The 13432-nt window shown below is 44.9% G+C and overlaps 1 protein-coding gene across 1 annotated transcript in view; it reads left to right on the forward strand.

Moving 5' to 3' along the window:
- The first annotated feature begins 1404 nt into the window (after positions 1 to 1404).
- Nulp1 (Nuclear localized protein 1) overlaps positions 1405 to 13432 on the forward strand; it is a 48317-nt gene continuing 36289 nt past the window's right edge. Inside the window, exons 1-6 of the mRNA XM_089582525.1 lie at positions 1405 to 1794; positions 8193 to 8456; positions 9471 to 9676; positions 9972 to 10054; positions 11089 to 11219; positions 11921 to 12020. Of these exons, the coding sequence (XP_089438651.1) occupies positions 1648 to 1794; positions 8193 to 8456; positions 9471 to 9676; positions 9972 to 10054; positions 11089 to 11219; positions 11921 to 12020 (931 nt within the window). The 5' untranslated portion in view covers positions 1405 to 1647. The remainder of the gene's footprint in view (positions 1795 to 8192; positions 8457 to 9470; positions 9677 to 9971; positions 10055 to 11088; positions 11220 to 11920; positions 12021 to 13432) is intronic.

A 13432-nucleotide genomic window follows, 5' to 3' on the forward strand; every position in this document is an offset into this window, starting at 1 on the left:
ATATGTAGAGGTTGGCGCCTTTTCTCAAATAAAGTTGCAGTTCAGCGCTCGTGTGTGTGTTTCCTCGTCTTGTGCCCTTGTGTAGCATGCGCTGTTGGAAAATTATTATGAATAACCAACTAGCCCGTGAGCTTACCCTGTTCAAGATTAAACAGGAATGGAGACAGCACAACTCTACTCAGATCAAGTCCTAAAATGACTTTAGTCCCCGTACCATACCCTAGCTGGGTCCACTATGTCCCTCGTAAGCCGTATCATGACGTCTTGCACTGACAAGTTGGCTGTAAAGCCAGTCATTGTGAGCGGGAGCAGCTCACCTTCCTCTATAGTCGTGAAGCCTGTTGAGAACCACATGCTCCGTCAGCTTCCCCACACAAGAGGTCAGCGATATGGTGCGTATTCTCTATGCACAGCTTCTTTCCCGGCTTGGGAATAGAAGTGATTCTAGCACATTTCCACTCAGGCGGCAACTCTCCTTCATGCCAGCATTTATTCATCAAGTCCGTGAGTGCCCCCACCGACTTGTAAACCAAGTTTCTCAAGACCTTATTCGTCACTCCGTCTGGTCCGGCTTCTGACGTGGTGCAGAGCTGACCCATGGCAAATTCAACTTCCACCAGCGTAAAATCTGCGTCTAGCTCCGGGTTGTCTCTTCCCCTGTAGTCGGGTAGTCGACCTTCTGTCGTACTATTAATGTACCGACCCTTGAGCGCCTCGACGAAATCATCCTGCGTATTGATGTAATAGCCTCGCCATCTGGTTTCTCTGCACCGATTTGGTCTGCGTCGAATCAAGAAAATGCCGCATAAGTTGCCTCGTCCTCTTCCACCCAAATTGCCCATTCATGCGATCGCAAATCTGTACCAAAACTGCGAGCTTTCGCAGTAATGGTTCCGGTAGCGCTATCATGCGCCCTCCAGACGAACGAGCACTCTGCTGCTCAAGGCTGCGGAGAAACTCATGGGAGAAGCGCAAGGTTCGGGGAGGGGGCCAGTTGCGTGCAACAACTTTTTCTGCGCCCGATTTTTACAAAATAGCTGAGAAAGCACTTTCAAACCAACCGCGCAGCCGCTTTCATCCCTCTTTCGTTTAGAGCGCTCGTCTAGAAGGCCATGGAGGAAGAAACACTCGTCATGCTATGGTTCCTCCGGCGTGCACAGATGGCGCTACGGGTACGACTGCTGCGAAAGCTTGCCGTGTCGGTAGGGCCCCTAATTTCGGTCCGCCGTACCCCATCCAAACGAAGTGTAAAAAAAACTAAAGAGAACTGACCGCCACATGCTGCTTTGGTGCGAAATTGAAGCCCGAATAAGAAGCGGTTAGTCCAAGAGAATTTTCTTTTCGATTTTCTGTGATCGACGCAACAATCGGTATCATCATTATGAAATATTTTCGCTAGCACTTGTTTCTCCAGTCGGGCAATAACGTCAGGTGGGCTGTCGCTGTCACACATGGCGGTTCGTGACTATCCGGTGTTGCCTTTAACATTTTTGCCTTAATTTCTTTTTTTGTTGTAACGCAGTACTTGTATTTCGTTGGCCACTATCTCTAGCTGCCACACTGCGTTGAAAGCAGTTTTTGGAAACGAATCACTCGAGCTTAACGTTGTAGTTTCTTGTCATTAGTCCAACCATTTTTTTTTCTTAAATGTCGAATCGAGTGCTCAAGAAGCTTCAAGGCGTCAATGATATTGGGAAACTCGATGCTCAGTCGGAAACCGAAGATGAGGCACCGAATGTGGCTACCAGCGATGCTCGGAAAAACAGGCAAGCGGCTGCAAACCGTTTTGAACTGGTGAGCTCCCTGGCCTCTAATCTCTTGTTTAGGCTCGCGATCGATGTGCTTGCTTACCGTACTTTTGCACTTCGCTGCTTAAAACTGTGCAACGCTGGTAGCTAAGATAGAATCTAGCTTTTGTTGACGACGGCTGCAGGAGAGACTGTCTATGAGCGACAGTTACGAGGCGTGCGTGGAGTGCGGTTCCCACCGACGCTGCGTTGGCAGTAAAAAGTGTCAAGATGTTGGTTTTGCATGTAGCAGACGTGCTATGCACAATTCTGGTTAGTCTGTCTGTCAAGTTGGTAGATGCTCAGCTTTTGTTGCTGGCCCCACGGCGCGCTGCTATGTCGCTGAGCGGTAACAGTATCTTGGTCGCTGAGCATAATATCCGCGCCTCTGTAAAGGCGTTAGTCTCAGCCCGTTGCTTGGCTACGAAAAAAAAAAAATATATATATGTATATCTCGAGTGCTGGGTTGTAGTTTTTCCGTGGTAGTGCTGCCTAGGCCTGAAGACATTAGTTGCGTACATTGGGAAGAGTTCCAGAGGTCGCCATGGCGAAAGCAGCTGCATTCAGTAGCTGTGGTCCTGGTTCGAGTGGAAACCACATATGCTGACTGCCTTACTTTTGACAAGTGTATGCAAGTTTGGTGCGAGACGTGCAACTTGGCGCGGCATCCGATGCCGTAATAACTTATGCATTTGGGATTGTTTAATACAGAAGCCAATGTGGTATCTAAACATCGTAACCAGTGTGCTAAACTTCATACAGTTCATGGAGTGCACTTACCCAGCTTTTACATGGTGCACTTGCAGGCAGGGCTCCTTAGGCACTACACCTCATTCCAGTTTGCACTGAGAGTGTACTGGTGTACTGGTGTCGTGTGATGTTTGTTCAGTTTTTGTGAGGCATGCATGCTTGGCATGTTGCAATGTGCACACTTACTGTTCGTGCAATGCTCATCGTATGCAATAACATGCTTTCGTCATACTTCAGATGGTTGTATGTAGAGCTGTTCTGTGGGTGCATAATGCTTGTAGTAGCATCCTTTTTCTAGAAAAGCATAGCTGTGGTGAGAAATGAGAAATAGAAGCAGTATGCCACAGGTAGGGAGGATGCTTGTGGAATGTTGTAAACATGTTAAAAAGTATAGTACACACAACAGTGAGGAGTTCAGTTGAAGTAAAGAATTCCTCCTGTGTGTGTGTTTGTTATTCTGTACCGTGTGTTTTTTTTAGTGAACTGACATTGTTTGTGAGCTCTAGTGACCAGCTGTACTGACTTCCTACGTTAAAAACAGTGAGGCTGTTCTCTACTGGTAAAAAATTCACCTCTGGCCTATTTTATACATTTATTTCCTAACTCGCTGCAGTGGCTTAGTGGCTGTGGTGTTCGGCTGCTGGGCCCAAGGTTGCGGGTCAAGACTGCGGCCGCCGCGTTTTGATGGAGGAGAAATGCAAAAACGCACGTGTGCTGTGCATTGTCAGTGCACATTAAGGAACCTCAGGTGGTCGAAATTTAACCAGAGCCCTCCGCTAGTGTCTCTCGCAGCCCGTGTACAGCTTTGGGGGTGTTAAACCCATCATATACAGCTTAACAAAGCATAACATTATTTGTTCCCTGCATTATAACTTCATTTGTTCTGTGCCATTTGTAAGTCTGTAATGAAATTTTTTTGACAAGCTGCCTTAGCCATTTAATGCTTTGAGAAAGAAATGAACGCATTATGAAGTCACAGAATTGATCAATTCCTTCTTTGTTTGCCCAGAAATTGAATAGGTATGCGTTCATTAGCATTCCAAACTGCAAGCAGTTCAAATAGGACTGCTCCTGCATGTCTTAAATGCAATGCATGTTTGCATATGAGCAGACAAAAATAGAGCAAAGTAGGGGCTTGTTAATTTATAACAGCTTGTTAATTTTTGCTGGACAGCAAATTTGGATTTGCTTTCGTCATCTCAGTTTTTTTGCCCTATGTAAATGTCTTGCAAGTTCAAATAACCCTAAAGCCCTTGCCAGCTATTCCATGTGCTTCCTTTCTGTTTTGGCCATCCTTCATGGCATTAAATGATACAGTCGAGCCCACTTATGGTGAACCTGACGGTGGCACAAATTGCATTCGTTGTATCCGAAGTTTGTAGCATGTGGACTTTCCGCATTACAGCCAAAAATATAAAGTAACAAAGAATGGCATTTATGTGATTAAAAACTTCAGTAATTCTCTAGATTCCTGGCTGTCGAGGAGGGCTTGTAATTCGCTTTCAGGCGTTCGTCAGTCAGTGCCTGTGTGGTATTGGCGTCGTCACCTGCACCAACAAAGTCACCACAGGCAGCACCAGGACTGGCCAGCTGTGGACCGCTGACGCGTTGCCACAAATTCAGATGCATACAATCACGTACATTTCCTACACCATCTGTCATTTCTGGACCCATTCGGGCAAAGAAACTAGCATGGCGCACGTGTGCGCTGGAAGTGTCGAGGCACTGCTGTACACTTCACTGTTTGCTCCATGTGCGCTGACTGCACGCGGTAGCAGCACAGAAAGGGGAGAGCTGATTTGGCAGGCAACACGTCTTCTGACCCCCTGGGCCAGCACCCATAGACTGTTATCTATACATCTGAAACTGCTGCGACTATGCCATCATCAACTGTGCGCAGTAGCACAGACACAGCATCTAGCAGTAGTTTGGTTTTTTAATGCTGCCCCTGTCTTGTACCCACCACACTTACCCTTCCACTTTAGATGCTTTTCCCAACCGGCGCACACCCACACACTGATTGACATTGTGGGCCATTGTCACGCTTTGCCAGCAGTTATCTACAGTTCTAGTGCAGCCTTTTTATTGCTTGTTTGGGTGGGGGTGGGTTGGGCTGAGCTTTTAAAGTGGGAGCCGTGACTCGTAATGGCGAGTAGTATGGGGGCACGATCTGTTGATAAATGTAACAAAACGAGTTTTGGTTCTCTGATGTGCTAAAATATTTCATTTTCTTTTCTGACTCTCCAATGGAGCGACATCATAAAATTTACACAGCACCACTGGTGTATTGTGTGGGTGTAAGTGGGGGATAAAATTGGGGACTTCATTTATGATTTTCTTAGCAATGTGGCCACCTTTTCATGCAAAAAAAAAAAAAAAATCTGGTAGTGTTATTGAATGATAACCTACTGGTTTAGTGCAGCTTCTTGTTTTCATCGCTTTTCCCTTTAGTCTTCCTTTAATCTTGTTGCCAAGCATTCGTCATGCTTATTGAACGTCTTTAGTTGAACTGAGATATTTCGAAGGTAGTTCTAAAGCAGTTCTTTATATCAGTAATTTGGTCCATAAAAAATGGCAATAAATAAGCTGATCTGTAACCAAGAAGCAAGAAAGTCACTGCCAACAATCACGTCACTATCGCGAATGCAATGCTTGGTTTATTGGTGTGGTTTAATCCCCAATAAACCAAACCAATAAACCAAGCATTGCATTCGCGATAGTGACGTGATTGTTGGCAGTGACTTGCTGCCTGCCAGTGTACTGGTGGCACCAAAGCCGCAGCAGACAGTGCTCTGGAACTGGCCACTGCCGATCAAAGGATGTCTTATCCTGTTACTATTGCACTATAAATAGAATGATCTCATTAAAATAATGTGCAGTTGTTTTCCGCAATGCCTTCGGCAGCAAAGCAGGCCAAGTGGGGGCTGCTGCTAGGCTTTAATTAGTTTGACTTCACTGCATCACAGCCATGCAGCGTGCAAAAGAAGTGCGAGAAACTGAAGACTACCCCCAGGCACAGCCCACGTTCACCTGGTCGCGCAGTTTCATAGAGCTAGTGCTGCCAGCAGGGGCTGAAGGCTGCATAGCCGACTATTCTCTGCACGCGAAAAGGGATCGAAGATTGCCGTTGGGAGAAACGCCACTTGGCAGGGGCCATTCGATTTGTTGAATGTTCTGCTGAAAGCGACCTTGAGAAACGCAAAAAATATTGCTATACTTTTGCGTGAGATTTTCAGGTGGATGTTGTGACTGTTAGATCAGAACAGTAATTTTATATATCTGGTTTAGGTAAATTCGGGCACGACTGTATTGACATGCTTGTTCCGTGTGGTGTTCTTGTATTTTTGCTGCACATGTCCATTCCATGTGTTTGTCCTATACTGCTCACTTGTAGTACTGCCGTTGTGTCATCAGGCATTTATTCACTTCTTTGACTGCCGCATACGCATCTGCTCATTGTAACTGTTGTTTAAATGAAACCATTTTTATTGAGCAATGTGGATACATCCAAACTTTATGCTTTTGTTCTTAGTAAAAAGTAGTAAGGCTGTTGCTAAGCGTGGAATATGGTTTGGAATTTTCGTGCAAGCTGCTGGGTTTTCATTAACCACCTCTTCAGAGGGATTGGGTTGGGCTTTGATTGTTGTGATCCTGGCACCCAGTGTGACACCATGACAGTCTAATATATGGGAAGGTGGCAACACCTGGAATTTATCAATGACATTGCCTCGACGAACAGTGAAATCTCATTGTGTGATGCCTGAACTATCCAAGGCATGGCGCATATATTTCTGCCTGACGCAATGAAAAGCTTTCAGTGATTAATTTTGACAGTAATTCATTAATTCTGTCAAGCTGCACTGAATTGTAAGGCTTGTGCGCACAGAAGTCACTGTAATTGCTGATAGGAACTGCAGCATGAAAATCTGCAGAGCTGCTGTATTCCATGGTAATATGGCCATTATTCGCAATTGTGTTTAGGTGTCATGGTGTTTGCATATCAGTGGATTGGTGTCATGCTGGATTGGTGCCATGGTGATTGCATTTGGTTGGAGAGGTTGAGAAAATGACATTTCATTTTATGGACCACCTGTTCTTAAATTAATGATCATCTTTTGGCAGATCCTATGTATTGTTCTATTATCTTTGGCTGTGTATGTGCCATTGTAAAGTGGAAACATTGGTCAGAAGTCTGTCTCTACTCTATTAACTTTGAATTGTACCAAAAACGTCTCAAAAAACATTTGGAAAGAACATTGTGCATCAAAGCAAAGCCATCACTTTGGGAAAAGAAATTGTTAACATGATTATATTGAGTGCTTTCAGAAGTTTTCGATAGCATTAGGAGGGCCATGAAGGCGAAAACTGTCTGGCGGTGCTGCCGCGGTGGCTCAGTGGTTATGGTGCTCGGCTGCTGGCCCGAAAGACGCGGGTTCGATCCTGTCCGCGGTGGCTAGAATTTCTTTGGAGGAGAAATTCTAGAGGCCCGTGCACTGTGCTATGTCAGTGCACGTTAAAGAACCCCAGGTGGTCGAAATTTCCGGAGCCCTCCACTACGGCGTCTCTCATAGCCTTAGTCGCTTTGGGACGTTAAACCCCATAAACCATAAACCAAACCTGTCTGGCGGAGATAGTGTTGGCGTCTATGTTAAGCCCCCACCTGCTAAGTGGCGGCTAGGAGTATTAGCCTCTTTCCACTGCCTCTTTCCACCTACCCCTTCCCCTGTCCAGCTCCCTCAACCCCTCTCCACTTTTAGGGCAGAGAAGGGAGACGCGGGCCGAAGGATGACTCAGCAAAAATGAAAATGACTAAAGAAGACAATATACAGCCTCCTGAAGAACTAGCTGTGCAAAAATGAAGCTTGCGGGAGCTATTCCTTCTTGCTTTGCTCGGGCAGAGCAGCCTGGGTGTGCAAAAATGAAGCTTGCGGGAGCTATTCCTTCTTGCTTTGCTCGGGCAGAGCAGCCTGGGTCTCACAAGCCCCACCGGTGGCTGTGTGTGAAACAGCCACCTGCCAGTGCTGTGGTGTATCGTTTAACTGCTGCGCCACTGTGTTGGTATGAGGACTCGCCGCAATCTGTGAATGTGACATATTTTGCGTAGTTGGAATTGGGATACATTGGAGAGTGAAAGACAGTGAACTCAGAATCGGAATAGAATCAGAACTGGAATGATTGGCGAGTGAAAGAAGCACGCTATCACATTTCCTCCGCACCAATTCAGTTGATCGTCCTCCATTTTCTTTAGTGCGTTAGCGTTAGGACACCCATTATTGCAACAAGTGTCCGGCATTGGCTTTGCCGTGTGAAGCCTGGGTGAAGCCTGGGTCCTTTCCACTCTCAAGGGAGAGGGGGAGAGGGAAGACAAAGAGTGGGTGGGAGGTGATGGGTGCCATGTGGAGGAGAGTGGATCAGGGGTACGGCGTGTCACACCGTGTTTGATGGACTGGATCACACCACCTGCTCGCATGGTCTTCAGTGGCAGCAGCAACTCCGTCCAGTGGGGGGGGGGACACTAATGCTAACACATACTCTGCCACATGAATCGCGTTGATCGTCTGTGAATTTTCTACTGTGACATTCTGTTTGAGTGTAATGACAGTTTTGACTAGGTGGAGATGTCAGCCACATTTTGCTCTGCTCGTGTGTTTGCAGCTCACGGGCCTGTCAGCGGAGCAGTCGCTTTCGGACACAGCTAAAGAAGATGATGACCGAGAGAATGAGCCACCCCCTGCACGTGGGGGCGCAGCAGGAGCACCTCAGGAGGGCTCGCTTCTGGCTGACGAGGCCCCACGCAGCAAGCTGGAGAAGCAGGACTCCACCCAGAGCACTGACAGCCTCAAGCGGCGTAAAAAGAAGAAGAAGAAGAAGAAGCAACTCAACAGCCAGCACAGCCATGAGGATCGCCTGCACCACACTGTGAGAGCCAGTGGCTGCCATTGTCTGTGAGGTGCAAACATTAGGGCTGATGTGTGTGACTGCCGCTAGTTGCTTTTAACCCTGCACAGAAACATGCAGTCTGAAAAGTACTTGCCTATATTCGTGCGAGTGAGTGAGAGCATATTTTGTACCAGGATTATTTATGTGAATGAGAACTGATAGGTCATTCATTAGAAAACAAACTGTGCTGCATACACAATACTGTGTGAGTAAATTGTAGGGTGCTGCCATATGCTCACAACATAAGCGGTGTATGGTAAATAGTCAGCCATAGGAAAATGCTTGATAATTTTAAGCGTAAGGCTGTTGAATAAAGTTAAAGTTCAGTCTGAATGTTATTCAGCTCTTTGTATTTATATATCCGGTACTTGTGCACTCCTAGTTGATGCCACACTTCTGGGTTAATTGGTTTTTCGTTGTTAGTGGAAGGTTATATGCACATCATTGATGTGGTTGCCACTATTGCATGGGGAATGTATGGTACTGAAATTGTCTTGTATTGTGCACGACAGCCAGTGTCTTCTAGTCTTGTGTGAATTACTGTATCCTCTATTTTACTTCTTGCTTGAGTGCTTGTTAGCAAGGAAAATTGGTTAATAGAAGTGTGTGCACTTTTGTACAATAATTTCAGTGGGTCACATGACTAAAGAAACTAGTATTCTGGGAATTTGTATGCTGTGGTATCACACTTTCTGAAACTTTTAAGAAATATAGTCCTAACAACATCATGCCCTTGTATTGCTATGGTAAGGAGTATCAGTTGTAGTCGCAATTTTCCTAGTGTTCACGTGAATGATGATCAGTCTGTCCTTTATTGTGCCCCTCATAGCTTGACAACAAGGCATTAGGGTTTTATGTGCTGCAGATACTTGCCTTGTTGTTTAACCATTGCTGTTGTGCCGGGTTAACTACCAGGCACACCTGTCCTGTAATCATTAAAATGTCTCCCTCTCTTTCTCTCTTTAACTGAGTGGCTGTTTTATGTTGCTGCAGGAGGATGAGGTAGCAGCCAGCGTGCGGGAGGTGAACCGGATGCTAGGGGAACCTGAAAACCTCCCCCACGTTGCCGCTGTTGCTGCCACTGTCTGTGGGCCTACCCGACCAGAGAAGAGCCTGCTCACTGTTGACCAGCGTAACCTCAATCCTGAAAATGAGATGCGGAGGATCTTTGGATCACGGGTTGTCCAGTCTGAGCAAGTGTGAGTGAACACTGTCTTCTTCTTGGATGTAGCCCAACTTTACGTAGGTTACATAGAAAGCTGATGCCATTGAGTTTTACCCCTCAAAAGGAGGGCAGCAGAATTATATTTTTCGAGCTCTGCTAGGCATTGGCGGGCTGAAATGTGCAATGCTCCTAGAATTCTCATTTGGAAGACATTTGCGTTTTGCTGTTGGATGAGTTCAGAAAAATGTTGGTGACGGGGCCGTATTAAAATTTGAAGTACTTCCTCAAGGATGATGATCACAGAGTGTGGCGTCATCAATGGTGTGCAGGAAACGACGTGGAAGAGGACGGGTCTATGGCAGAACGGCTGTTTTGGTGCCGGGCAGAAACTGGCGCCACATTGGCAAGCCTGGTAGGTTCACTCTTAATTTCTGGTAATTTTCCTTGAGTAAACCATCTGAAGGGCTTCAATCAGATTGACTGGTGGGCAAGCTGGCACATCATTTTAAAATGGAGAGCATAAGAACAGCACATAGGGTTGATAGGAGGAGACAGGGACATGACACTATTATTGCAGAGCTCTGTCTCAAGAAATTAGGTGTGCTAGATTCTTCGGCTTATGATAGGACCTGACCTAAGGATTGGTAGGACTTGACTTTGAATTGAAACATGCTTACAGTCAAGATATAGGTTATTTTTGGGAGTGAAGTCATGAAAGAGGAGAGGTAAGAGGGCTTAAATCCACAGGTTGCTTTTATTTATGTTTATAGTGCGTCTAATGTTTTGGGAAGATGTTTTCATTAAATTTTGAGCATATTCTTTTTGAAGTTGCAGCAGCAATATATTTGCTGTTTGCATACATAAATATAAATAAACTTGGTACTGAGCTATGGAAAGCTATATGTTTATAAACCCTAAGGTATAAGTTATTTGTAGAATTCTCAGCTCTTTGTTTATCTAAAGACTGTTTTTTCTCAGCTCTGCTTTCAGTTACCTGAGCTATAAGAGGCACTGCATTGGAGAGGTGTTAATTTTGAACACCTGGGGTCGTTTAAGTTCACTGGCATTGCATACCACTTTGGAATTTTTCCATTTTGCCCTCAACGAAAAGCGGCTGCTGACCCATGATTTGATTTCGCAACCTTATGTTCAGCACTGAACCCTTTGGCCACTGTGCCACCTCAGTGAGTCGCTGGAAAGGAACGCTGAGGGGAGGTTCGAAGAGTTTGACGGTTTCTCATGTTTGCTCTGTTTTAAGCTGAATGCAGCTTTGCTACTTTTATTTGGTCTTTGTTTTCATTGAGTGAAAATGTTTGATCATTGGTTTTAATTCTCGGAGCAGTTGAAGTAGTGCTCTAAGCTTTAAATAGCTTAAGCTTTAAATTTCATGGTGTGGTATTGAATTCTCTGTTCATGTTTTTCCCCCTGATGCAACTATGGTGCCAGGAATAAGCATGGAGTTGGTGGAAACACAAGGTGATGTGCATTTCTTCACTTTTGAGCACTCAAAGTCGTACCAGGCAATCCAGTTTCAATTCTTGGACGCTGTTGAGACCTTCAACCCAGACAACATAGTGGTGAGTCTTGCGTGTGATGTTTTCATTTTTTTTTTTTTGCTGCACTGACCTGTTGTTGTTTACTTCGACTTGTCCTTATCAGTGCTTCAGGTTAAGCTCCCTTGACTGTGAAGTAACAAAAGGAAGCATCGTTTGATAGTTATTTCTTCAATATAAACCATGTGCCTTATGAGGACCAACTTTTGTTCATTGAGCTCTTCACCTGCTTGTTCTCATCTTGTTTTGCTTCTAATGTAGCGCTAGGCCTACCTCAACTTGTGCCTTCAGTATGACAAGGCAGCCAGAACATATCTGTCCTATTTTTATTTTCTACGTACTGGTGTACTGTGGGGGTCAGATGTCTCCAAGAAGCCGCAATACAAGTCTAGGTGCATAGGTGCTGTGTCTGTCAGTGAAAGCCTCATTCCACTGCCACACGTGAGCATGCTAGTCTGGCTTTCGTCTCTACAAGCATGGTCTTGGTCATGCATAGGGAAACAAGTTTCCAACCTGCCTTTTAGCGAGCAAAAGTATCACTGGATGTTCTTTCTGAGATGTGGCAATGGGAAGTGCTTGCAATGTCATTCTGGTAAAAGTAGAATAGGTAGCAGTTTTGTGCTACAAAATTGCACACAGTTTGAGTGTACTTTTTGGGAGGAATCACAGAGGCATCTTCTCTCTTGATTTTATTCACTTGGTTGCCTTTTTGTGATACTTTTCAGGCACTGCTGAACCAGCATCCCTATCATGTAGACTCCCTGATTCAATTCAGCGATGTCTGTAAGATGAGTGAGGACCTCCAGATGGCTGCAGAGCTTATTGGTGAGTTTCTTCACTGAAAGCAACTTCACCTGCTTGCCAAAACGAGGTTTAATTTTTTGCATAAAAATTTAGTCAAAAAGGATTTCTTTGTTCAGGTTGTTTTGTTGAGGCTTTCGGTTCTGTCTCGAAATGCTGATTTCATGACAGCATAGAAACTTGTCGAATGTCATAACCATTCTTCACATGATGGTTATTTAATTAACGTGGGAATAATTATTATGCCACTATGTATACTTGCTACACAAACACTGGATTGTATTCACTGTTACTTGGTTATCTTGTGCTTATCCAAGTGAAATGCATATGCCATTGGATTTGGTAGGTCTCTTATGCTGCTAGGAAAATTTCTCTGTCTACACAGTAGTGGGGTCTTTATATTGCAATAAGAGGCATTTATGCCAGCAGCCTTCAGTAATGTGTTGTGTCTGTCTAAAGCAGACAGTCACCGTGTCCGTTCACCCAGTGACAACTGAAATTTGTGGCTATTGGCCTCAGATTGATTACCAATGGCCGTTGAACCCTAATGGCCATTGATCATGATGGCCATTGCACTTCATAGCCATTGAACTTGTTGGCCATTCGCTCAGTTGGGGCTCATGAGCGACCATTGAATTTCTGTGGACATTGAGAGTATCATCACGCTCTTCACGCTTTGAGAGAAAGCGGGTGTAAAAACTCAATAAACTAAGACAAAAAAAAAAGTGTGCCTATAAGTATTACTAATTGTACACCTTTACTGGCTTGCAATTCAATACAGTAAAACCTCATTGGTATGTTAGAAAACAAACAGCGGAAAAACTTATAATCCGGGAAAACATAGATTCTAACAGCCTAAAGGTACAAAAGCATTTTATTGACAATTTTCACCTCATATAAATATTGGTTAGTGAACAGCTCCGTTCCTAGTGCTTGTGGAAGGAACTTTGCAACACTTCAGATTTGTTGGACTGCAATGGTAAAAGTAGCCAAAATTCTTCTTCCCTGCCATTTTTTCTTTTTTTTTTTTTTGGATGCTTTGCCTCCTTGCACCTGTGCACTGCGGTGAAACCACAGCAGCAGCTGACTGTCACAGCTAGCTATTTTGCTTCTCATGCTGAGTTCACAAGACCCAGCCCGCTGGCATGTAAGTGCATTGCTGTAGTTCTCAGCTGCTTCACCCCCTTGACCTTAGACACTGCGACGAAGTTACTCAGTCTCTCCTCTTCATGTCGCGTCTCTACAAGAATGTCCCACTTTTATAATGGCACACTTCTTTTTTTGTGTTCTTTTGTTAGTGCTTCGCCCGTTTGCATCTAGACATTGTAGAAAAGCCACCATGGCGGGTGACTGCCACTGCATTTCAGTTCTTCATATCATGTGCCCCCAGGTTTGGCCCATATGTATGTTTTCACATATGCAGTTGGCTGTTTAAC

This window comes from Amblyomma mixtum, chromosome 3 (assembly GCF_055824585.1).
Source record: "Amblyomma mixtum isolate Tamu chromosome 3, ASM5582458v1, whole genome shotgun sequence".
In the NCBI taxonomy this organism is placed as follows: Eukaryota; Metazoa; Arthropoda; class Arachnida; order Ixodida; family Ixodidae; genus Amblyomma; species Amblyomma mixtum.